The 25,135-nt window shown below is 37.8% G+C and overlaps 1 protein-coding gene across 1 annotated transcript in view; it reads right to left on the reverse strand.

The window, feature by feature from the left end:
* Positions 1 to 25,135, reverse strand: part of PRUNE2 (prune homolog 2 with BCH domain) — a 130,963-nt gene that overhangs the window by 23,864 nt on the left and 81,964 nt on the right. Inside the window, exons 9-11 of the mRNA XM_041396291.1 lie at positions 23,570 to 24,362; positions 2,672 to 2,751; positions 1,574 to 1,774 (exon numbers count right to left, since the gene is read on the reverse strand). Of these exons, the coding sequence (XP_041252225.1) occupies positions 1,574 to 1,774; positions 2,672 to 2,751; positions 23,570 to 24,362 (1,074 nt within the window). The remainder of the gene's footprint in view (positions 1 to 1,573; positions 1,775 to 2,671; positions 2,752 to 23,569; positions 24,363 to 25,135) is intronic.

The following is a 25,135-nucleotide window of genomic DNA, read 5'->3' on the forward strand; positions in this document are numbered from 1 at the left end:
TTACCATGCAAATAAGCCATTCTGCACTGGTTCTTGTAACTATAATCTTAGCTATTAGATTAACATTACATACAGCCAACTTCTTTTATTGCTGGCTTATTTAGTTAAAATGTTGGGGCTTTTTTTTGGTCTTTTCTATTCTTTTCATGGCTCATCTCATTGGAAGATATTTTTATTATTAACTATCTGAAATAAAACTACACAACCATATATGTGTCACCAAAACCAGAGGGACCCTGAGCTCTCCACTTAAGCATTTGGAGAAACTGGTCTAACTTTAAGAACCGAATGAATCATCATATTTAGAAAGTAGAAAATGGGAGGAAATGCCATCAATACAACTGCTATGAAAATCACTGGAGCTGAATTTAACTACTTGGGGGTTTAAAGGAAATGTCTGCTCTACTGCAGACAAGAGACATTTTCTCTCACATGGTGGTCACAACAGTGAAAGCATGTGAGACTGTGTGTGCGTGTTAGTTTTAACCCTCACTATAAAATCTTCTAACTATCAAGCAACTCATCACCACACTCTGCATCCATAAGGAAATCAGCCTTCTCGTGAGAAGTAACGTTAGAGATGCTAATGCATGATTGAGTACACAACAGTGCCTCTCTGGCAATATCACTTAAAATAATGCAACTGTTCTTGTTTGCAGAAACCTCACTAGCATTAGGGAAAATAAATGCATGGGAAAATTCAGTTTGAACTGATCAATTTTTAAAGTTTCTGCTCTTGGCTGTAAAATGTTTACACTTGTTTTCCCCTCAAATAGCTTGTGATCCGTTTGTGTTTACCTCAGCAATTACAGTTCTTACATGTTTATGTTTTATAAGGTACTAGCAAGGAACAGGAAACACCCTATTTCGGACACCATGAAACTAAGCAAACTGAGTAAAACTTCTACATCATATTTCTTCAACAAAAAATCATTAATACATGAAGAAAGAATGACGTTTCCATTACACACTTCAGGGTGCATCTGTATTGTACAGCTAGCCCTGCTGAGAAAGGACATTAAAATTAGTGGAATAAGGAATTCTGTTCTTCCATCATCATCTGAGCTAGCTTTATTATGCTATTCACATACCTTCCATACGTCAGCTTTCCAACCATGGGAATAAAAAGCAGACCTTTCTTCCTAACAAAAGACCTCTCAGCACGTTACGTCTACCTCACTTATATACTGCAAGATCTTTGGTGCAGCCAACATATTTTCCACAAAGTTATATTCCTAAATATGACTGATGTAACTGTACTCTAGAGCTGGCCAGAGCTGCAAGAAGCTGCAGTTAGCTACAGCACTATCCACAGCAACAGTTACCTGCTCTCTCCTTCTTGAACAGTTGTTTTCAGACAAGTCCTGTGGTACTGGACAAAGAAAGTCTTGGAATTTCATTCTCCCTAGGTAGCTGCTCTTACTTTATTAATTCAGCTGAACTAATTCTTTCTGCACTCTGAATAAACAGAAGGATAATACTTTACACAGGAGGAATAAAAAAAATAGCAGACAGTAAAAATACCTGGATGCCTAGCATTGATGAACCCTACATTTACAATCTAGAATATTACCTTGTCCAGCGTATTCAAAAGAGTCAGCTTCATCAGGAGTGTCAAGGTCATCTACATTAATGTCAATTTCATCGGGTGTATCCAAATTATCATCAGACAATATAGACCCTTCACTCTGATCCAATGACAGATTGATGTTTGGAGCAGTGAGCTTTATCCTTCTGGGTTGGGAACCATTAAGATCAAGCAAATTGGGAGGTTCTGAATAAAAGGAAAAAAAAAAAAAGAAAAAGAAAAAGAACTTTATCTACTCCACATAGAATTAATCTCTCAGGTATTTGAAAACTAACTTTAAACACCCTCGGACAGATCAATGCTAGTAACACCATAACATTTAAGACCATCTAACACAAAACACAAATATTAGCATTAATGTTTTATGAAATGAAACAAAAATCTACAGGAGCAGCAAATGTAGTTCAGAGCTCTTTAACTATGGTAAACCCACATTCACTTTTTTGCAGCCATCAAAAAAAAAAAGGTTTTGAACATGCTCTGACCCACAATATTTAAGAGTTTAAAGGGCAAATACAAATCACTTGAGTTATGAATCAAGACATTGCTGAGTCATGGTAAAATTTGTATGAGTTAAAAGCCATTGTAAATATATTTTTTATGCACTCAGTGCTAATTTACAGATACTTACATCTTTAGCTTTAAATATATAATACCTTACTCAATACAGTAATAAATAAAAAAATCTCTGAGTCTCTTAATCAGTCTTAAATATAAGCATTATTCAACAAGACGAGAGCTAGATATATTTTTGCTCCTTGCCTCTGCCTTGTATGGCACATTTCAAGTTGTTCTGTCTAATGCAGTTCACTTAGACAGCGGTCAATTACAAAATAAATACTACAGACTATTAAAACTTTCCAAGGACTAAACAAGTGGTAACAATGCCCAAGAGAAAATGTCACACTGTAATTATCATTTCTCAAGTGAAGAAGAAAATTGACTAAATAAAGCAAACTCAATGCTTTTTTCTTTTTAACACTGAACTGATTCTTTACCAGCACAGAAATATCATTCTCACTGCATAATTAAATGCCACAGGAAAAAGATACAATTAAGAAAATGAGCAAGAGCTTCTCTCACCAGGTCTCATCTCCGTAGAACTGGGGCTCAGTACACCCTCAGCTAAGGGGATGTCCATTCCCATATCCTCCTGTACCAACCTGAGAGGTAAATATAAAGTATGATCTTAAAGAGATGTACAGCTCAAGATCCTATATAGAACTGAAATTTCCTCCAACATAGCCAGTTCAGAAGTCTGATTACAAAACTGATGCTGCAAGCAGCAATATTTCTCATTTTACACAAATGAAGTTGGTCTTTGGTTATCAAGCGAACGGGAGACATCATTGCAAGGAGCTGCAGCTACTCTTTGTAAAACAGTATATTCATGACTGTATACACAATTACTGTATAGCAAAAATGAGTAAGTTTTCCCTTTTTTGATATCATGTGTAGCTTACAGTAATTCTGACCCAAACCAGTAATACTAATGCAGGTAATCTGACACACTGAAAAAGTTCCGAAAGTAAAAAAGTGAGAACCAAAACTACATCACATTTCTTCAAAGATTAAATTTTTGCAAATATCTTACCTAGACCCCACTTTTATGTAAGTAAATATTAGAAATTACATTTAATATACATACATACCTACAGACATACCCACATACATAAGAAAAGGAAAAGGCACTAAGTGGTGAAAATAGCAACCAAGATAGTTAAACGTTGACTTGAAAACAAGTTGACTTGAACCATTTTTATATCTACTTGTTATTTAAATATTTCACTAAATAATTGCTGGAAGAATGGTTTAACTGCAAATAGGAAACAACATTACACATTTTCAGGACACTTTTAACAGCTACAAAACTATCTGCAAATGCATGAAAAGAAAGCTTCATTTACTTTATCATAATACTTGTAGCATTTTATTCTGCACTGCTGTTACAAAATGTGTTTTCTTTTTTTTTCCTCACAAAAGCTGAAGAACAGACCCTTCTTAGAGTACTTTGACCAACAGAACTGTGATGAGATCAAAGCTGGTAGTTTTCCCTGCAACAGCAACAGCTAACTGTGTTTTGAATGATTCAAGTGACTCAGCTGAACAGATCTGAATAGGTGTGGCTTATAGCTCTTGCAGTTTCTTCCTGCCTTCACTTTTCCAATGAGGAGGACTACCCTCATTATTTGATTCTGTCCAGACAAGACTCTTTGGTCAACCACTGTATCAAAGCAGGAGTATAGTTTCTGTGATTTCTAGTTATTTCATATAAATTATATAAAAATGTGCATATTTAGGGCTGCCAAATGCTCTACTGTGCCTAAAGTTGAAAAAGATCTTTACTTCAAGTCCCATGAGATCAAATTCCCAGTACAGCCCAACAAACTAGTCAACTCAGAATTTTCCATGAAACCATAGAGAACACAGTTTAAAACTATGGTCAGACATGTTTGTGCTGCTCAGCTTACAACCAAGCCTTGTATCTTAATAAAAACTGATTTTATTAATTTTGATTTTATCCCCACATACTGTATAGTATGACTTTCATAAACACAGAGATGAACAGCTTAATGATTTTTACAAAACATATCAATTCTTGAATGTGTTTAATTACTGTCAAAGAAGGCTTGAAACACTTTCTCTTAGGATACACAACAGAATAGTGAAGGAATTTGATCAAAGTATCCTTTTTCATGAATAAAATCAAGGCACAAATTGCCCGTAAATTACCAGTTCCTTTTTCCCCCATACTCAGTACAATTATCTGTATTCAGAAGTACTGAATACCACCACAACTTACATAGATAATGTAAATAAATCATTAGAGTCTTTGGCTTTTTTTTTTTTTTTTTTTTTTTTTTTTGGTGGTGGTTTTTATACAATCCATAGTAAAATATGTGTAATGAAGTCTGAGTCATTCATTTGAACTAACTAGAGAAAAACGCTAATTAAAAAGAAGATCTGTAAGTAACAGCTGGCTGTAGTGGAAAGGGTGTGGGGAGGGTATGAATATTTCTAACCCATTTTAAATTCATATATGTATTTTATGTGGGGCTATATTAACCTTTCAAATAAAATTAAAAAAAAAAAAAAAACACAAAAAAAACCCCAATGAAGAGTTCTTCAATTAAACCAGCTCAGGATTAGTCAGATGATGACTTATGGGTACTGAAGGGTTTATATTTTGATTGAAAAAAAAGAATTTTTTTACTGTCATTCAAACAATTAATTTGTGGTATTTCTTACAGCTTTATCAGACCAAAGGGCAATTCCTTACCTGCACAACCTTTGGAAATTACTGGAGGAAATTATTTGAAAGGAAATATTCAAAGCTGTGTGAAGAGGAAGGTAGAGCAGGACAGTGAAATTTCAGGCTTTCTGTATTAAAAAGAGAGACACTTTTCTCTGTATAAAACAAAAAATTTGTTTAAGAATGAAGTTCATATTTTCCTCTGTATGAAAAGAGTATGACTGAGTTTTATATACTCTATGCCTACAGAAACAGTGACAATTATAATCTGAAAGAAAGCAATTTCCCACAAGTAAGTAATTTACAAATCTAGAGCTGCTTAACGTTTTTGCAATGTCCAAAACAGAATTATCCTAAATCATGATGTTTCTAGGACTGCCTCAAGACTGCTTTTCTCCCTGTGGCATCCTCTTTTTATTTTTTTTCCAACACATATGTACTTGTGTTGGTATTGTCGCTTTCTCTAGGGTCCCTTGCACTTTCACAACAAAATTTTGAAGTATTTTTCTGCTTTCAATGGGACTACTGCAGCTGAGTTAAACCAGAATTTTTTATCATATTTGTGAAGAACAGTATATTTCTAGGTATTAAAAGCTGCATGTGAAACGCGTGTTTGAATTTTTTATAAAATTCAGCTACAAGCAGTATAACTCAAAAAATATCCCTACTACTGGATTACAGTTAAACAGCATCAGAATTTGTTGGAGAATTTCTAACTTTATTTTGCTGACATAGTGTTTTTAATGTCAAAAATCTGTACTGTTCATATTGGGTTATTAAATTTGGAACATAAGACTCTCTGGTCCTACAAGAGCTGGGTCAAAGCAGGCATTTGAAAAGTCCAATTGCCAAAAGCAGTTGCTGACACAAGGTTCTCCATTTTATCTTCAATTACATACAATGCTATTGCCTTTCAGAAGCTTTTTAGCAGAGATTAGGTTTCCTGGGGGTTTTTTTGGTTTGGTTTTTTTTTTTTTTTTTCAATTGTGTCAGGTTCTTATGTACTGTCAAAACCAGGCAACAGGCTTTTTGGAGAAGAGAAAGTCTGCCTTGGGAGCTAGTCTTATTTTTCAAAATCCTTTGTGCTTTACCCAAAGACATTAAAGATTCCTTGCCAGACACACACACCTTCAGTTCAGGGAAAGTTCAATATTTCACTCAAAAATTAATGGGCAGTATAGGCACATTTAAAATTGTACTTAAATGTCTCTGATACTGTGCCCCAACATATGGCTTCAGAATTGCTGTCACTAAGAGAATGAGTAGGATATGGATGAAGATTTTTTTTCTATAGACACTGCTTCACATTTTCTGATGGATTTTGAGAGCATGTTATGCTGAGCAGCTCAGCACCTTGCAGAGCAGAAGCTCTCAACAGACCTCAGCAGGAACCCTAGCAATGGAAGTCAGACTCCAGAAACTTTAAAATAGGCAACTACCTCCTCTTCCTTTCCCACAGACTACTTCACATGCTTTCAAAATTCTGGCTTATAAAATTCTTTGCCTTGCCATAAGGGTGCAGCTTATAACATGGATGATGTGGACAAAAATATTAAGGACAGATATTTTTTAAATCCCCTTTTAATCAATGCTTCTACTGAAGAAATAAATTAAGTTACTTTAGAAAGCCTATTCTAATCAGGTATGATTTACTGGATTGATAAAAAACGGATCTTGGAACAGAGGTCAAAGTCAATTAAGGTTTTTTGTGTCATAAATGACTTCTTTTATGTTGTACACAGACCAGTCATTTAAGGATCAGCTGCACTGGGAATCAAGTTACTGATTATTTGCTCTGATATTCAGGTCTATGATCTTGCTCAGAAGCAGCTGAACCCCCCTCGTTTCTCAAAGGTGGAACAGAGACAGATACCAAATTCATTTGAAAGGAGGAGAGGCAGGAGGCTGAAATACTTTCCTTGCTTTTTCTTTGGTTCAGACATTCTTACAACTCAATAAGTTAATAATCTTTAAATAATTCTTAATGCCCTCTCAAATCAGTATTTCTCAAAATTAAAGTTTTCCTTCCTGACTTTTCTAGGTACAGCAGCATTCTGCTATTTTGGAAAGACCAGTTTTGAATATTCACAGCAATATGTCATAATCCCTATGGGCTGTGTTGCCTCACCCTTGTGTCATCTGTGATCTATCACCAGTTTCCCAAGTTGCTCTGCAGCTATTATTATCAAGAAGTTAATTTCTTTAGTCTAAAACAAGATATGCTTCCAATGCACTGCTCTGAATAAATACATACAATGTGCAAAAGAGATCAACATTAATCCAGTTGTGACTGTCACCACAATTTATTCACCAGCTGGACTTCAAAATGTATACATTTTCTCATTTTCTTTACTCATCATTGCAGATGTTTAATCTGAAGTGGATCCCACAATTGCCAGGCACTTTTCCTAGATAAGAAAATCATGTTTCCTCCTGTTCCCTTTACACAGAGAAATAATTTTATTCTTAAATTTTCACAAGATGTCAGAAGTTTTTTAATAAAGTTTCAAAACATGATGAGTCAAAGAAATGACATGGATGAAATCACCTTTGTGCATACTAATATATGCTTGGTTTGGATACTAAATGTGAAGAGGGGATATGAAGTGCAGTGCAGGCTAGACATTCAGACTTTTTTCATCTTCTCAAATTCCACACCTTATGCAGGTATACCCTGGTTTTGGATGAAGTAAGCATCCTGCTGATAGCCCACTTTCTCACTAATTTTGCAGAAAAATTGAGCTGCATTGAAGAATAATGCAGGAAGTGAAATTTTAAGTACAAAAACAAGTAGGGGAACTTAAACTCATTGAGTCACTTTTGCAGCACACAGCCAGAACAAAGTTCTTCTCCTTTGAACCCATCCCATCCCCACCCTGTGACACCACCATTATGCAAGTACTGAGCCCAGGAAAATAGAAAGGAGAGTTCGAGGGACTGGATATGAGAGTATTTTCCTTGGAAGGTATGAAAAAGCCCTTGGTATTTATCGAGTAATGCCTGCCTACTGAGTCTCAGCACAGCTTTGTCTGAAAGTGCCTTAGCATTAAGGAGGGTTAAGTGTTTTGCCAGAGTATGCAGTATCTTGTGTAAAGCCATCTCTGGCCTGCTTGATGGGTCTCACATAATTTTGATCACCCCATCTGGAAGATGTCTAACTTCTTTCAGACAAAACAAGAATTCCTTCCTATTAAGAAGCAGTAAAAAGCCTTAGAAGAACCTAAAGCAATTGTTCAAACACTCCACAAACTGCAATTTACATCAAGGATATGTTTATGCAAAATGTTTTCTTAATTGCTTCATTCCTCTTCAGTTTACAATTATAGAAATGCAGATAAATATGTTACCAAATACATGATTTACAAGGTGTGCTTTGCCATCACCCATCTCTGTAGCGACCTGTCATGGTTTAAGCTGAGCTGGCAAATAAGTACCTCACAGACACTCATCCACTTTCCCCCAGCCCAGTGGGATGGAGTGGAGAATACAAAGTTAGCCTTAGGATTTCAGTGAGGAACAATACAATTGCTCAACACTCACCAAGCCATGCCAAACTCCATCCCTGCGCCGCGATCGGTCCCCCTTTTGCTTGGTAACTCCCCAGATTATACACCAGGCATGATATTCTGTGATCAGCTTGGGTCAGCTGCTCCAGCTATGCTTCCTCCTGGCTTCCTGTGCACCTGCTTGCTTGCAGGTCATGAGACACCAAAACTGTCCTTGACTTAGGGTAAACATTACTTAGCAGCAACTAAAACATCAGTGTGTTATCAACATTGCTCTCATACTGAATCCAAAACACAGCACTGCACCAGCTGAGGAAAAATGAACTCTATGCCAGTCAAAACCAGGACATTACTCCAACATTCATCTCACTTCATATAAAAGCACAGCAAAACCCATTCTGTTAGCACAATTTAACACTTGACATATTATTTCATTTAAAAAAAACCACCTGTTTTGCTGTTTCACATTTACATCCAAACAGCACATCTTTCCGTTCTTTCACAGATTCCACAACTATGGCTTGTAATTTCTCCACCATTTCTGTTCAGACCATCACTACAACAGCATTTTTAAAAAGAACAGCAAATGTCTACTTCCTACTTTTACTACTTGGAGTGCACGGAGAAGAAAGTCAGTCTGTCCATCATCTTCCAGTTGTAGATGTAACTCCATAAACTGTTATAACTGAGATTTGTTACTTCCAAGACCTTTAACGCTACTGGACTAATAAGAAATCCTAATATAATCTGCATGTGTTTGAGTTTTGATGCTTATTGTCCAGGTTACACAGGTAGCAGTGTTCTGCAAAGTCAGAGAAATGTTGAACATACTTCAGTATCAACTGTGTCTACAGCCAAAAGGAGATTCAGTGTTTCAGAATCGAGAATTTCAGAAATAACAGCTGACAAAATAGTGGGCTTTAGTGTGAAGAAGCTTTGATGAAAATACACAGGAAGAAACAGAGAAAGAAAGCAAGAACATTAGTCCCCAAAAACCTAAATGGATTGCGCACTAAGAGATGAAGAAATCCATTAGCCTATGTACCCACTAAAACCAAAATCACTTCCTGTAACTAGTCCCCTGCTACAAAACTTCCAGACAATAAAAAAGAATTTATGCAGATACCTATTCAGAGATAAAAGAGACTGCAGTGTGATTTTTTTTTAGGTTCAGCAGAATTAATGATCCCTAAACTGTAGAAGAGTATGCAAAGTGACATGCACTGTGCAAGATTCAGTCAGAGATTATGCTTCAGCTCTATCCATATACCAAGAAAAAGAGTGTATTGGAAGGAATCCACTCCAGGATATCCGAGACTATAAAAAAGTAATTACTTTTACTCACAGCTGCGTAAAATAATTATACTGTATACAGGTGACTTGTAAAAATGGATTAATTTTATAACCTCCCAAGACCTGAATTTAGCAACCATATGTTAGAAATTAACGGTGTTTCTCTTGCTATTTATTTTGTAGCTCTTAATCACAAATTAGTTTAGGAAAAATCCATAGATTGAGCACTATAATTTATGCATAGCATGAGACTTTTATTCCCACATCTGTATGAAAAGGAAAAGAAAATAAAAAAGCTGTGGTGGTTTGTTTGAGCCAAAAGATTTATTCATCAAACATCTGTGCAGATGCTAATTCATCATTGTCACTCTGCTTGCTTCCTAGTAGATTACATGCTCATAATCATATTTTACAGAAATATATGTCATTTATGAAAGCCACAGAATAAGCCATTGCTAAATATTAGCAAAAAATCATAAGTTCTTTGGTTTTTATACTTCAGTTTTCATGTACTAACATTTTGCTCCATTTTCAGCATGGGAGCTGAATGAAAAAGTCAGGCATAACAGTAACAGGCAATATTCTTTCTGTAGAAAAATCATTACACAGCCACAAGATTAAAAAACATGCTAAAATTCTCACTTAGAGCCACTGAATACATTTTCAACTATTCTTTATTAAAATATTTCCTAGTCTCCAATCAAATTCATTGTTTAGTATTTGTTTATCTACTCATCTTTTCCCTTGCTCCTCTTTTTTAACTTATACTATAAGCCTCATTTTATTCCAGAAAGCCTGTCATAGTGGCAGGCTCTCCTGGCTCCTCATATCAGCTTAAGACTGCCAAAAAAAAGTTGCTATTCTTAAACATATGCTGCTGCTTTCACTGCTGCTAGGCAGGCACACGGTGTCTGTCCTGACCCTTTGCCAACTCCCTCCCTGTGTCACAGCACAAGAAAAACAGGAAAAGACATGGAGGGATGCAGAGAGACATGAAGGGACAAATCCAAGTAACAAGGATAGTGGACTTCACTAGGCTATTTCATCAACCTTATGTACATGCCCATGGATCACGAAGGCCTATGGAAGAGATCCAGGGCTCCAGCCTTCTTCCAATTATACATGACTTCCAGACACATGAAATAAAAATGCATCATTATATAAAATGAGGGAAATTGAAGTTCCAAACCTAGATGTGTTGCTGAAATGGGGACTTAGAAATGCAAGCCAGACTGATGCTGCTGGCAGCAGATCCCAGAGTCTCCAAAACCACATAACAACTTCATGGCACGAACATGGACAGGAGAAAATTCTTTAGGGTGGTGCTTTTGGAACCACTGTATGCATCCATATAATAGCACTGTCTCCAACTATGCCTCTTACAGAGAAATGTAGAACCTGTTAAGTTACTAATATTACCATTTTAATAATATTCTCTTCAGACAATATTCTGTGTGCAAAAGCAGAGAGTAACAAATTCTAAGGCAGAAGTAACATGTCACTTACCACCTATTTCTTTGTGTAGCATTGCACTTGTATACCACCACACAGTTTTGTCCTAAGAGCAGGGGTTGTTCTCTGTTAGGTGCCTAGATCATTGCTCCTTACTGCTCTTTACTGAAACCATGGAAAGTCAGAATTAACAATACAAAGTTGGGGAGTTTATGGGTGCTCCTCCATCGATATTGAAAGATCACAAGGTCCGCAATGTGCTGTGTAGGTTCAAAGCAGTATTAGCATTTAGAAAGCACGTTTCTGATCTCTTAATAGATGCTGTTAGTATTCTACAGATAATATTCCACATATTTATATGTGTTGATTGTTAATCAACAATCACTCTTGAACAAGCATTACAAATGCAACATGGTAATGCTAGCAGAGAAAGTAGAAATTAAAACAATCTGGTTCAAAAGATCCATAAATATAACCTGAAAATACATATTCTTTTTAAATTATATTTTTAAAATTTATTAAGATGCCAGGGATGTGATTCCTACCTTCTATTCTCATTGAGTGATTAATTATTCCCTGAGAAAACTCAGTTTTAGTTTTCCTAACTTTTAAACCAGTTTCTCTTCCTGAATGTGTGGCTCACAGTGACCATTTTCCTGTCATACTGTGCTGTCAGGACCAACCATCAGAATACCTGCAGCTTCAAAAGATGCAACTGGCTTATCAGAAGCACTTGAAAAAGCAGGGTGCACCTTCTACCCAGTGCAGCCATCTGCACTTTCAGGAAGTATGCTAATGATTTGAGAGTAGTTAACAGAGGTGAGGTTACAGGATCAGAAGCCAAAAAATCTTTAGAAAGTTTTAATAGACACTGGACTTGTCTATTCTCCACTGGACTTGTGGAAAATCCCTTCCAAATGAAAACATGCTAAAATGCCTCACACTGCTCTTAACCATTATTCATAACCATTAATTCTGAAACTGAGCTAGTACCTGAACTTCAGTGGCTATTTCTCTTTACCACTTGCTTTTTTCTGTAATATTGGCAATTTCTTGCATTGCTTTAATGGACTTGTTTCTCTGCATGTCCAGATGACAACATGTACAGTGCTGATGATACTTATTACCATCCTAAACTAGGCTGGAACAAAATGCTTCAACAAACCATCTTACAACAGGTGAAGTATGACCTGCCCACGTGGTAAAACGTGATAATGACTTTTAGAGCTGCTAATTACAAGAATTCACTTAACATCAAGACATACATTTTCATCCATCCATTAAAGCATTAGTATTTTTCTAACACTCTTCTTATTTCAAGCTCAGCTTTTGGACAATATGTTGATAGACAGGAAAAGATACATGGCAAATTTTTTTTTTTAAATATTGTATGACTTCTATCTTTTCCTCTCCTCATACTCCTTTTCTCTAGTCCTATTTATCATCTCATTCCCTATCGCCCAAATATTTCTATTTCCTCAGTATCTTAAATATTGTGAAATTCTGCCTTCTTTTCTCACATCTGTGTCACTGTACCGCCAAATGTCTACCTTTCCATGTTTTCCACGTTACTGTATCAATGATTTCACAACTTATATAGTGTTCAATGTTATTATAATTTAGATTCCTAGCTGACCTACTACAAATTTAGGAATAACCAACAGCTACATTTTCCCTGTCTTGGCTACCTTGACTTAAAGAAAAAGCTCTGAAAAGGTGATAATGTCAAAGTTTAGCGCCTCTTAAAGCTGCAGTTGCTGGAGATGCAATAAACAGTAGGGGAATTTAAGTGACAATGCAGAATATGGAGTGGGAATTTTAGCCAGAAAATTAAAATGGAAATATCTTATTGGGTGTAAATTGGTAACTGAAATTAAGTCCCATCTATACTGGGAAGTTATCAGCTTGGGAAAAATAGAGAAGTCCCAAACATGAGCCAAGGAAGACTCCTAATCAAGAGTCTACAGAAGCAGTAAAACTGGAAAACATGCAAGCCTGCAGCCTGCTCTGGCAAGGGGTTTTAAGAGCAGGAAAGATTGTTAGACCCTGCAGCTGGCAGGCCTAAAAGGCATGTGCAAAGAGACATGGGAGATGCAGAAAGCCACCAGTTATCAGAAGCAGAACTCTGTCAATGAGTTGGAAGTGCCACAAGAAGCAGTAGGAAGATAAAAACCAGCCCAAGTGTGGGAAAGAGGAGTAATGTCAGTCATAGCAAAAATGATGTGAAAGAGTCAGAGTGACAGGAAATGCCAGACCGAGTAAGTAATATTCAGGAGGAGAGAAAATGGGGCTCCTCCTTCCTCCACATGGCACTTACATATTACAGCTAGGGAAAGACATGGGCAAGGTTAGCTACATGCTCTACTTTCTACAAGCAGGCAATGGTGTATTCTGCTGGGCTACTGTTCAGCAGACAGCTCTTTAGAGTCTGCTGCCAGTGTGTAGGACACAGTCATGTTTCATCTGTTAGCCTAAAATAAAGAAGTCCCATCTGCTGCTCTTATAGGTTTTTCATAGGTGCAAGGCTGTAGATAAGACCACAAACTACAAGATATACTAAGAACCAATAATGAGTTAATTCTTAAAATCCTGTAACAGCTAAACCACTTCCTTCAATGTCCAAAGGAAAAACAAAGTAGATAAACTATGAAATCTGTCAAGCAACTGGAATGTCACTCCCACCTTCCCCTGCCTCAGTATTATTTGTTGTTGCAGTAGCACTGTCATTTTCTGGATATTTATACAGGACATGATAGGAAGTGTCCCCAATCCTGAAGACACTACAGTGATAAAAAAAAAGCCTTATCAATAGTCACAGATGCTTTCAAAAACATATTCTCATGTACACGTTGTCTCTTATTAAGTTTGCCAGTTGTAACTTTTGCCCAAACAAGGACTGGGGCTTTAAAATGGCTTTCTTTTCATATGCCTTTTCCTACAGATACATTACAAGCTGTAAATAACACTGTTCTATTATTGCTGAATTCTATAGAGAGATGCCACAAAACTGCAACAGACCGCTTGCAGCAGGATCTAAGTTTTTAAAAGTAGTGAATGTATGCAAAAACTAGATTTGTCTCTAACTACATGGATTTTCTACTATCCAGATTTATGCAAAGCAAAATAAAAAACCAGACTAATCAAGGCCAGGAAAGAAAAGGCTATTTTAGATCTTTGTACATCCCTACCCCACATAAGATATCAGTGAAGAGCAGCTGAGAGTGAAAGAATGAACATGGCAGCCCTGGAAGAAAGAAATGTTTGGCAGGGTAAGAATAAGTGTGCATTGTTCCCTGCTCTGACCTCCACAGTTATTTTAATGCCTTCTGATAGTGCTGCTAGAGCTGTGTGCATCCTCCCTTTCCCAAAACAGATTTGCTTTCCAAGTAAATATACATAAATCCAGAAATTACATCTCTGCCTGTCCATCCTTCCCTTCCCCAGTCCCCTTAGAAGAATTCTGGCTGCAGAAAGAAACAAGCTTGCATACATTTCCTTTCAATGTTCCTTTAAGTAGCCAATATTTTTACATTCTATATATTTCAATGCCGCCTGTATACTACTATCATCACTATCATTTATGCACTTACCATACTTGGAACTGAGGAATATTTTCATTCCTTCATCACAGACAAAAAAGCAAGTAACTGAATGAGCTGAATCAAGCTCCTATAATTAATTAAAAAAAATTACTGCCTGCATAAACCAACTTTTGCAGTAATTTAATCTCTTACCATTGAGATTACAGCTGCATCCTTCATCAGCTTTAACCTTCAAAAATTACATATACTGTTCACTGCAACATTTTAAGAGGACACTGCAAAAAATTCAAAAATCATATGCTTCAGTTGATAGGGAAAAAAACCCTGAAACTATAATGCCAAGCAGCCTACAATGAGAGCTGTCAAAAACAGTGGAGCTACCAGTAATTAAACACTTTTAAAACAAGATATATGCTGGCAATGCCCTTTCATCCCTTTTTGCCCATTGTATCCTCAGAGCTAGGCAAAAAAGCTGAAAATAATCCAGCACATTAGGTGACTGTGCAGTGAAGTTTTGTTTCCTAATTATAAATACCATGCCTGTGCTCAGACAAAAGAAATCCTTCTGAACTGATGTAAGCTTCTCTCATAAAGAGCTGCAACAGAATTAAAATACAGCTGCCCTGTTTTCAGTAATGAGGTCCGGAGTGCTTTGCATCATGCTGACTAACATTTACCCTTTTTCTGTCTAAAGTAACTGCAATAAAGAGCCATTAATCAGAAAATCTTCTGCACATCTGTCGCTCCGAGCCAAGAGACAAGAGACACTTACCTTCTGAAGACTTGAAAAGGCCTCTCTACTGCAAAAATAGTAAAGATGCTTCACTGCTGCGCTTCAGCATCCCTCGTTCCCTAGCAGTTTACAAGGAATACAGATCCTCCACCATTTTCTCATCATGTGGGCAGTGGTACTGCTAAATAAGGGCGATCACCTGCCCTCACACAGCCGGCTGGCTGAACCAGCAGCTACTGGGCTTTGGTTACAGGCGCACTTCCACAAACGCAGAGCTGTGCTTCGGCCGTGAAAATTGCGATTCTTTTTCACATTCCCTGTGGAGCTTCGTCGGAGCATCATCAAACTTTGATGCAGCGAGTCAGCCGGCAGCAGCAAAAGGGCTCCCTGCTGCTTCATTTCACTGCCTGAGGAAAGCTTATGCTGCGATTGCATGACAAAAGTTCTTATGGATTCAACTTATCTCAGTCCTCATTTCTGTTTGCATTGATAGTTACAGAGCACGAGCACACTCAGACATGGTTTGCATATTTTTTTTCAGTTTGCAATTTAGCAATGGGAATACAGATGCAAATTTAAATAAAAAAACCAAAACACCAACAACCACCAGTTCAGAAGGCACAGTAGATTCTGAAAACACAAACTATGTGCAGCAGGAAGCAATGCCCACAGCCTGTGGTCCTGATTGTGCTTCATAGGGAAAGAAAGGATACTTCTTCCCAGGCAGTGCGGTCGCACAGTCTCCTTTTATAAAAGTCTATTGCGAGTAGGGTCCCTAAAAAATCCAGGTTCCTTTCCAAATGAAAACAGCTTCCAATCCTAACCCCCACAGCAAGGCAACAGACCCTAGGACAGCCTAACCTTCATCTGGTTTCTCTCTTCATACTGCACAGATCCTCCTGGAAAAGAATGAGAACTGGAGAAGCTTTCACGTCACACTGCTTAGCCAGAAACAGTCAAAAACAAACAAAAGCCTAACCCCATTTTCTCTTTTCAGTACAGCTCCATGCACAGCTACAGCACAGCGTAAATTACAATTCAGTGGCTCGCACCTTGTTCTTCATGGCATTAGTAATCCTACAGAGAAAGCGGTCATTATCTGCAACCCATGTCCTGTTAAGTCAGTCCCAGATGCTATTTTAAAGGAAAACAGGTAAATACAAAGCATTTCAAGAAATTTAAAAACCATCACCAATATGAAAATACACTTCCAAAGAGGACAGTGCTGCAGACATATCATCTTTGATGCTTCTGTCACCTAGCTGTATGTAAAATTTCCAGTGATGGTGATGTTTCTAGCACCTTTTCAACTGGCCAAGATTTATTTCATTTGAAATCAAAAGTCCATAAACCCAGTAATCATGGACCCAAAAGTCCATAATTCCCAGACTTCCTGTATCTAGGAAATAAAGCTATGAAGTATTTATGTACAATAGAAATCATTAGTAGCAAGATTACAGTTAATGTGGCAGAAAACAAGGTCTTAATTATCCATGAGCAGAGTACCATAGAATATTTTTGAGATTTTAGGATGTTTTTGAGGAAACTTCCCTGTCTGACCATCCATGAGCCATTCTGGCAGTCACACTCGCAGCACCTGAGCTGGGACCCCACACTCACGCGGTCAGACCAGGCTTCCTTACCAGTGCAACCGCCTGCTTCCCATACCAGAGTCTTGATCCTTAAAATAACCTAATCATGGTGCAACAACAAAAGAACAGCTTCAGCTGGGTGCCTCTGAGGAAGGACCCCGAACACAGGAAACTCTGGGCTTTTGTGCCCTCACAGCCTGTGCATGCAAAATTCTGGGGGTCATCCAGCAGAGTCAGCAGCCACTTGCTGGCACAACATTTCCCCGTGCCCTTCGTTGTGCAAAGGGGAGAACCAGTCCATGGACTCCTTAACAGATGCTCTCTGCTGGGTCCACTTACCTCACTGAGGCTCACTGCTGAAGTCAGGTCTGTGTGAACAGGGTTAAAGTTTCAAAGCTTGTTAACACTTTAGGCTGACGTCTCTTGTCATCGATCATATTGATTGGAATATATAATTAATTAGGTCAGAAAACAGTGGTGCTTTTCATAGTGAGGGACGTTTTCATTTAACTGCTAAACCATACTAACAAACAGGTCTTCTTGCTTTAAGAAAGTGGCTCTATCAGGGCAATCTCACAATTTAATTAAAATTTCAGTACAATTAGTAAATAATAGTAAGTTGTGGGTTTTTTCCCTTTTGAAGTAGTTTTTCAGTCAGTGAAGTGCTGTTCTTTTCTTCTTAAAAGATTTTTATAAAGGTCTTGATATTTGCCATGCAAATATTAAAGCTGTTTTTACAAAAATGAGATCATCAGGACCTTCATACAAGCAACCTTCTCAGTAGCTGCTCCTTACTTAGATGTTTGGTTTTAACCTTTAAAGCATGGTCTTTGTGTTAAGTCAAATGTCATGCTTTGTGCTGCCAAGTGGGAGACCTAAGTTCAATTCCCATTTCAAGTCCATAATCTTGTAGGTCAGCAGGAGCTGGAAACATAACTGAAGCAGCATGTCTGGTCCCCAGAATGCTTGGAACTGCTTTCCAGTGGATCTGGCCAATTAATAAACAATCCTGACAGAAGTGAAAGATGGCAGCCACAGATTTCCAAGGCAAAAAAGGAATCAAGTATCCAAAGCGAAGTAAATGTTGTTTTATTTTTTCTTACAACAGATTTTCAAGCCTTTAAGCATCCTATAGATAGCATCCCTGCTTTGCCCATAAAAGAATAAGGCAAACCTGGGATCTCTAATTCACTGCCTTATTCTAGCTTTGGGATGACAGAACAGACATTTTGAGTAAATATTTCGTGAAACCTCTGGTCGCTGGAATGAATGTGAATTTTTTCCTGGGTTCCAGTCTGTCAGTATTTAATTTCAGTACTGGGCATTGATATTGACTCAAATAATTAATGGCTTTGAGATTTATTTGTATTTGGCTAAGTCACAGAGACAGCACAGTCATCTCAGAATTCTTATTAATCTTGTAACAGTCACATATTTTTCTTTAATTAAATTTGATTATCTTTATTCACTGGCAAGCACAGGGGAATGTGATGAAAGCAGGCTTTTCTATTAATAAAACACTGGATTGCTTCCCCTACTGGGCAATTTTAGTAGCCAGCAGTATAGTAGTGGTCACAGAGGGATATTTCAGACAGAGGCAGTGGAAGAATTATCTTTTCCAAAGCACCATTATACATGTGAGCAGAAAATAATTATTCCTGTTACTTTGAGAAAATGCTATCAGAAAGATAAATGAAGCTTTCTTTTGAAGTCCTATTCTAGCAGGTTAAATACATTATGGTAGTTCTTCAAAGGAAGTTATCTGCTGCTCCGTTTTGCCACCAGTTTTTTAAGCTCTCCCTCAAACCTTCCAAATATCTCTGTTCTTATTTCTACTGTTCCCACTGCTTCTTGTAGCTCAAGTCAATACATCATTTAATATTATTTTGTTCAGCTCTTTCTAACTCCTTCTAATAAGGAAAAGGATAATACTGTCCTACAACAAAGGTAAAAGCAAGAACGATCTGGTATACACAGTCACTAAAATACTCTGAGGGATATGCAGGGTAAAAACTAGCTTAGCCATCTGCAGTGTTCTCCCTCTGCCTCCTAACCAATTCATCACCACCAACCTTCATATAGCTCTGTAAGACAAGACACCTTTTATCACTAAGAAAATTACCTCCCATCTTCATAAATTTTACTGCTGGCACACCTCCAGTCAGCAGCAGCAAAGTATGTAATCCTGCCCACCTAACAGGCTGTATAAAAAGCTGGATTTTTCCTGAAAGACTGACATTAGTAATGACCTATCAAATATTTTTGTATTTTTTAGGAGTCCAAAGAAGCTCTAGGGTTTGTTGCTTTTGGTGTTTGTGTATTTCTGAGAAAAGCTGGTGTCTTTTCTGCAGTGTTTTAATTCTAGTAAATATCCTTATTCTTCACTCCCTGCTGAAGCTTTTCCTTGCAGAAATAGAACAGGAGAGGATGGAAGAACTTCACCTCTAGCCACAGACATCTTTAAAACACCTTTGAGAGTCGTTATGTGTGACATTGGGATGAAGGGCAGTGACTAGCAGACATCAAGATTTTAAGGCACTTCTTCATTCTAGTTTTTGTTAATGCTTTCTGTTTCAAAACTTTAATTCCCTCTCTGTTGGAATACCAGGCTCTTTCTTGCTCCAAGGTCAGGGTGAATAAAACTCAGGAGACATTGTTTTTGAAGTCTGAGGCTTATTATCCTTATTTATTACAAACTCACAAGATGTGAGCTCTCTCTAACAAGTCGAGAAAGTGAGCTAAAATGGTGTCTATTCAAGGCTACTTAAGTCCTAATTATCCAATAAAGAGCTGACATCTGTATTATTTATGCTTCTAACACAATTATGGTCACCTGAAACCTGCAATGCAGACATCTTTCACCCAGAGAAAACCACCCAGATTCGTGAAGAAGAAGGTGCAAATAAGATAATTAACCCACACCCAAAATGCTCCATCTTGGCTCCCTTATGTCATCATATACAAAAATCCCAAATCCAAGCTTTTTCACCCTGTGAGATCACACAATACTATCCAAACTACACACACACTGTTTCTGTGCTCTCACTCAATTTTTGAAGCCTTTTCCAAGGTCTCAGGTCAAATGAGGTGTTTACTTGAGGGTTGGCACCCTTAAACTCAGAAAGCTCAAAATTTTCAGCTGTCAGAGTTCCAATATCTTTTCTGTGTAACAGGCAATTTTTATTAGAAGAAGTGGCAGACATCTGCTGGATGAAAGCAGGAAACAATGTGAACTGCATCCTTCACTGACCCTTACTCCCCTACAAAAGGAACCTACTTCAGCACAGTACAAGTATGAACTTTTTCATTATTTTCTAAACAGGGGCATATGGATATAAAATGGATTATAAGACAGTTACTAAGTAAGTGACTTCATAAACTTTTTACTACTAATTCAGCTGTTCATTGGCTGGGTTTGAGTCTACAAATGGTAGGTTTCTCTATTTTTGTAAGATGATAGAACCACAGAATGATTTGGGTTGGAAGGGATCTCAAAGATCACCTGGTTCCAACCCACTTGACCGTGGAAGGGACACTTACCACTACATCAGGTTGCTCAGTGCCCCCTCCAGCCTGGCTCTGCACACTTCCAAGGATGGAGCATTCAAAGCTATCCGGGGCAACCTGTTCCAGTGCCCCACGACCCTAACAATAAAGAGTTTCTTTACATCCTACTTTGATGTAAATCTTTGGCAGACTCAGCTTCTGATGACTAGCACCATCAGGCGCCTTCCAGAAATTGTATTGCAACAATCAGAAAAGTCTTAGTTTCTTCTCTTATGTGGTAACACCAGTGTTTCTTCACTAACCTCCCATAGGCTGGCAGCTCTGCTGCATCACCTTATTTTAAATTTCATTGGCCATGAAAGTTAGTTAGTTTCAGACTAAAAAGTCAAAAGCAGCATACTGAGTAATGTTTTAAGAAGGAACTTCTGTTTTTAAAACTGTCACAGTGTATGTCTTAAATACATTAAGAAAGCATTACTAATTGCATACTTCTACCATGTCAGTTGCTAGTTTTTCAGCTGTTTATGTAAGAGCTTTCATTAAATGGGCATATAATCTAGAAACAATGATTCCTGTATGTGTTTCATCGTAGTATTTTTTTGTGTATTTGCTTTGGTTTCAAAGGAATTAAGGCCTCAGTGATCATGCTGTGGGCATGCACAGGGATGCATCTGTCTGCTCTTCTAGGAAGTCTGAAGTCTTTACCTAACTGATTGAAGATATAAGCTTACCACAAGTTTATTGAATATCAACTACCAAGCAGAGGGGAAACTGAGGGGAAAACCACGCCACAAAAGCAATCTCCATTACACACAAAATACTCACAGAAGATGATTAATTACTTTTAATAAAATTAATGCTGGAATAAACTTGCATTAAAGTTTACAACTTACCAAGAAAAAAATCTAACAAGAAAACTTAAACCCAAAGCAAAATAGATTTTACTGGTTCCATGCTGCCACAATTAATTGTTAATGTGAAAGCTGAATAAATTCCTTAATTTGCTTCTCTGGGCACCAGTAGTGTAAAGGACAGAAATAGCCACTGCTATTGACTAAAAAGGCATTTAGTATTAAACAACTTCTAAGTAAGATAAGAGAAAAGACTAAACTAGAAGCTATAGTGATCATATATATTGAATACCAAGAATTATTTTATCTTTTTCTTGCAGGATGCACCATATTCCATCATGCATTTAAATTTTTACTGAAAACACAAGAACATTAACATGGTCTAGTTTTGTATTTTAATGTGGGAATTACTCTAAGCAAATACACTTAGTTCTAAGAATAATGAATGTACTGCATGCAAAATTCCAATGTGAACTATTGCTGAGTAGTACTTCAGGATTTGCCAAAGTTCCTAAAAAACAGCAGAGCTCTTCTCAAAATGGATATAACAATTTATTGTAATAAGATGTTAACCCACCCCTATAAATCCATGGCATAGAAATGTTTTTTCTAGTACCAGTCTATGTTCAAATTTTCTTACTGAGGTGTCTAACCACAAGTCTTATTGCATCAAAGTTACCTCAAGTCGAAAATATGTGGTTTACTTACAAATCATTCTAAATCAGATACCTACAGTTTTCTTTCCCTCTCTACATCATGGGAATGTAAGTATGACAAGTCAAATCCCTATGATGCTGCCTGCATGTAATTAATCAGTGTGACTTAGACTGGGCCAGCATCTGTCTGGTTTTAATTTAAAAAACTTTATGGGAGACAGAGGAAATAACAGATTATTTTTTTGTGTCAGATTTGCAAGCCTGCAACTAGCCAGCACCTCTAAACAACTCTTCCTGTTTCCTGTCCCAGTCATTACTGGCTGTCAGCAGAACTGGTAGACATTTCATGATTCTACGATTTTTTACTAGAAATGCATGGTTTGTCAAAAAAGCATCTTTACTAGTTGAAATTAGTTGTTTTTCATGAACTCCCAGTGAAACCCTGCAGAGGTTAACATCAGAAAATGGCTTCTAGGGCTCACAAACAAAGCACCTCCTAGTCAAAGGACATCTAGCTTTCCTAGATTTGCAGAATCCTAAGCCACCCTTCCACACAACAGCATGGATACAAAACAGCTGCTTGGAAATTTTGCTTGTTTGGCTTCTCCCAGATTTCTCTTTTATAGGAAATTTCAAAATTTCTATTTTTCCTTTTGGAATGGAATTTACAAGCTTAGAGGATTGGGTGCAACAGAAATGCTCTGCCAACCCCCCATACTTTGGTTAGTTTCAAGGTCAAGCACTCGATTTTTGGTTTACTTCGGCTCTACAGGTCTGATGAGTACTCATCTTCTGCTAACACTTCTGAAGATTTTCCTCTCCCTTGATGGCAGCCTGCAGTTTGCAAAGGAAGAAAGGTCAGCAACAGAAGCACCCTCTCCAAAACACTGCAGTAAACGGAGTCAGGAGGGCCATCCCTCACTCCATCTGATGACAGCAGGGAGTCACTTGGCAGGAGGAATACTGCCAGCACAAAGACTGCATGTCCACCCAAAACCAGGTCCACATGTACTCACTCAACCTGCTTCAGTCGCCAGTTCAATTCCAACAGTCATAAATGCTCCTCTCATCTGACTACAGCTTGAAAATAATGACAAAGACCACAACTTTCCTTCATGCTTTTCTTTCCTCTACAAGCAGCACATTTTTCTGACTTTGGGCCTTGACTTCCTCCTTTTTTCCTTCTCAGCAGTTTTGCATTGGGCAGAGATACTGCTTCACTTCAATCCCTCCACAATCTCATCATATACTGGCAACATCATCAGTACCTGGCTTGGGCCTGTATGGCCTGGCCATATCTGTTTCAGATTTAAAGGTAGGTAATACAATCAGTGGGACTTCACAGAAGGAAGACAGATTTACTCCTGCAAGAAAGTAACCTTCAAGTCAATTGCAAAACAACCTTAATGTGGGTTACATCAAGCAATAAAGAACCAACAATCTGTTTACAGAAAGTAATACACTGATAATTAAATAATACTTTGCATACTTCAGACTTGAAAGTCTTGCCATCTGTTCATAATGGCACACACCTCAATAACATAGTAACAAATGAACAGAAGACTTTTGAAAGAAAATAGGTTGATTTTTACTTACCCTGATTTTTGATTCAATTCTCTGTCACTGTTGAGAAGAACCGTTTCCTCCTTCATTTCTTGTTCTGCTGCTACATGGTTCCCAAGCCTCTGTTGAGAATTTGCTTCCCATGTACTATCACCACCAGCTACCTGCAACTCTGATGCTCCTGCAATGCCCGAACTCACATTCTCAGCAGCCAGGCCATCTGAAGGAGAACAGCTTTCATGTTCATAAGGTTTCTGAAGGGGAGTTTCTACCTGAAATTCTGTCCAAGTGTCAAGAATCAGTTCATGCGCTACAACAGATGGCAGTTCTTCACCAGGATGTCTGGACCCTGATTTTGGCATTTCTGTCTTGGCAGAAATTTCTTCAGGTGATAGGTCACTTACTTCATTTTGTCCCAATATAATCCAACCCTCGTCTTGCCCACAGCTCTCCTGTGATTTCCTTTCACCACCCAGCACAGCAGAAGAATTTTTCTCTTCTAAGTGAACAGTGTCCCATCCAGTCCCACAAACAAGATGATCTTTGCTTTCATTTGAAATGGATATTGCCTGAAAGGCATCCAAGGAGCCTGGTGAAAAGCCTTCATGGGATTCTTGAAATGCAAAATCAATTTTGCTTCTTTCAAGGGTATCATTTGTTGCAGGTGTATTTTTTCCCTCAGTAACAAGGATGTAATCCATCTCCAGTGAAGCTGGGAGCACCTGCATCCTCACATCTTCTTTACTGTCTGTACTTTCCAGTTCAGGGCTCTTATGGGAATTTCTCAGCTTTTCCTCCGTACAAAGTGGGGAGTCAGTGCCAGTTTCTAAAAGAATAGGCAAATAGAAACTCTTTTTAATTTCTATTAATTGCTGATTTAGTCACCATAGTATGCTTTAATCAGTTCTGTGAGATAAAGCTCTTTTCAGTTTTCTGTGCTCTGTTAATGTGTACTTGAATTTTATAACATCATCACCATTATCATTATTGTTAAAGGTTATACATTAACACGGCAATCATCCCCAAGGCACAAACAATTCAGTGTCCCATAGGCTAGGCCCTGTACAAACAACAGAAATTATATTACTACTTCACTGTTTAAAAGCTTTAGATCTGTCTGTGATGCCTTAAGTTTTAGCTTTCATATTTTCCAGATTCTGTACTGCATTAGTATATGACTCTGAACTTCGTATGTTAGCAAGTTCTCCTCACAGTTTAGTCAGACAAAATGATCCATTTTCAGCCTGAGAGCCAAGTACATCGTTACAGCCTCAGGCCCAAAAAGTGTCAACAACAGCAATTTGAAGAGAGCAGTCTGGGAGGACGGGACTTCATAACCTGAAGCTGTAATTGGACAACTAACCCCAATATGCAAACGGACCAAAACTTATAAAAGTGTGAAAACTCCTGACCAGTTGTCCATCTTGGGCCCACCTTGGGTGGAGCCACGGCCGGACTCTTCTACTGCCCAAGATGTATGCTTCAAAGGCCTTTTAATAAATACCTACTTTATTCCTTTTACTCCGTCTAACCCCTTTTCCAGGTACCCTCTCAAGGCATCATCTCAAAGAACAACACTAAAGCTCTTTCTACAATAAA

This window comes from Onychostruthus taczanowskii, unplaced genomic scaffold (assembly GCF_017590055.1).
Source record: "Onychostruthus taczanowskii isolate IOZ18803 unplaced genomic scaffold, ASM1759005v1 scaffold129, whole genome shotgun sequence".
Taxonomy (NCBI): Eukaryota; Metazoa; Chordata; class Aves; order Passeriformes; family Passeridae; genus Onychostruthus; species Onychostruthus taczanowskii.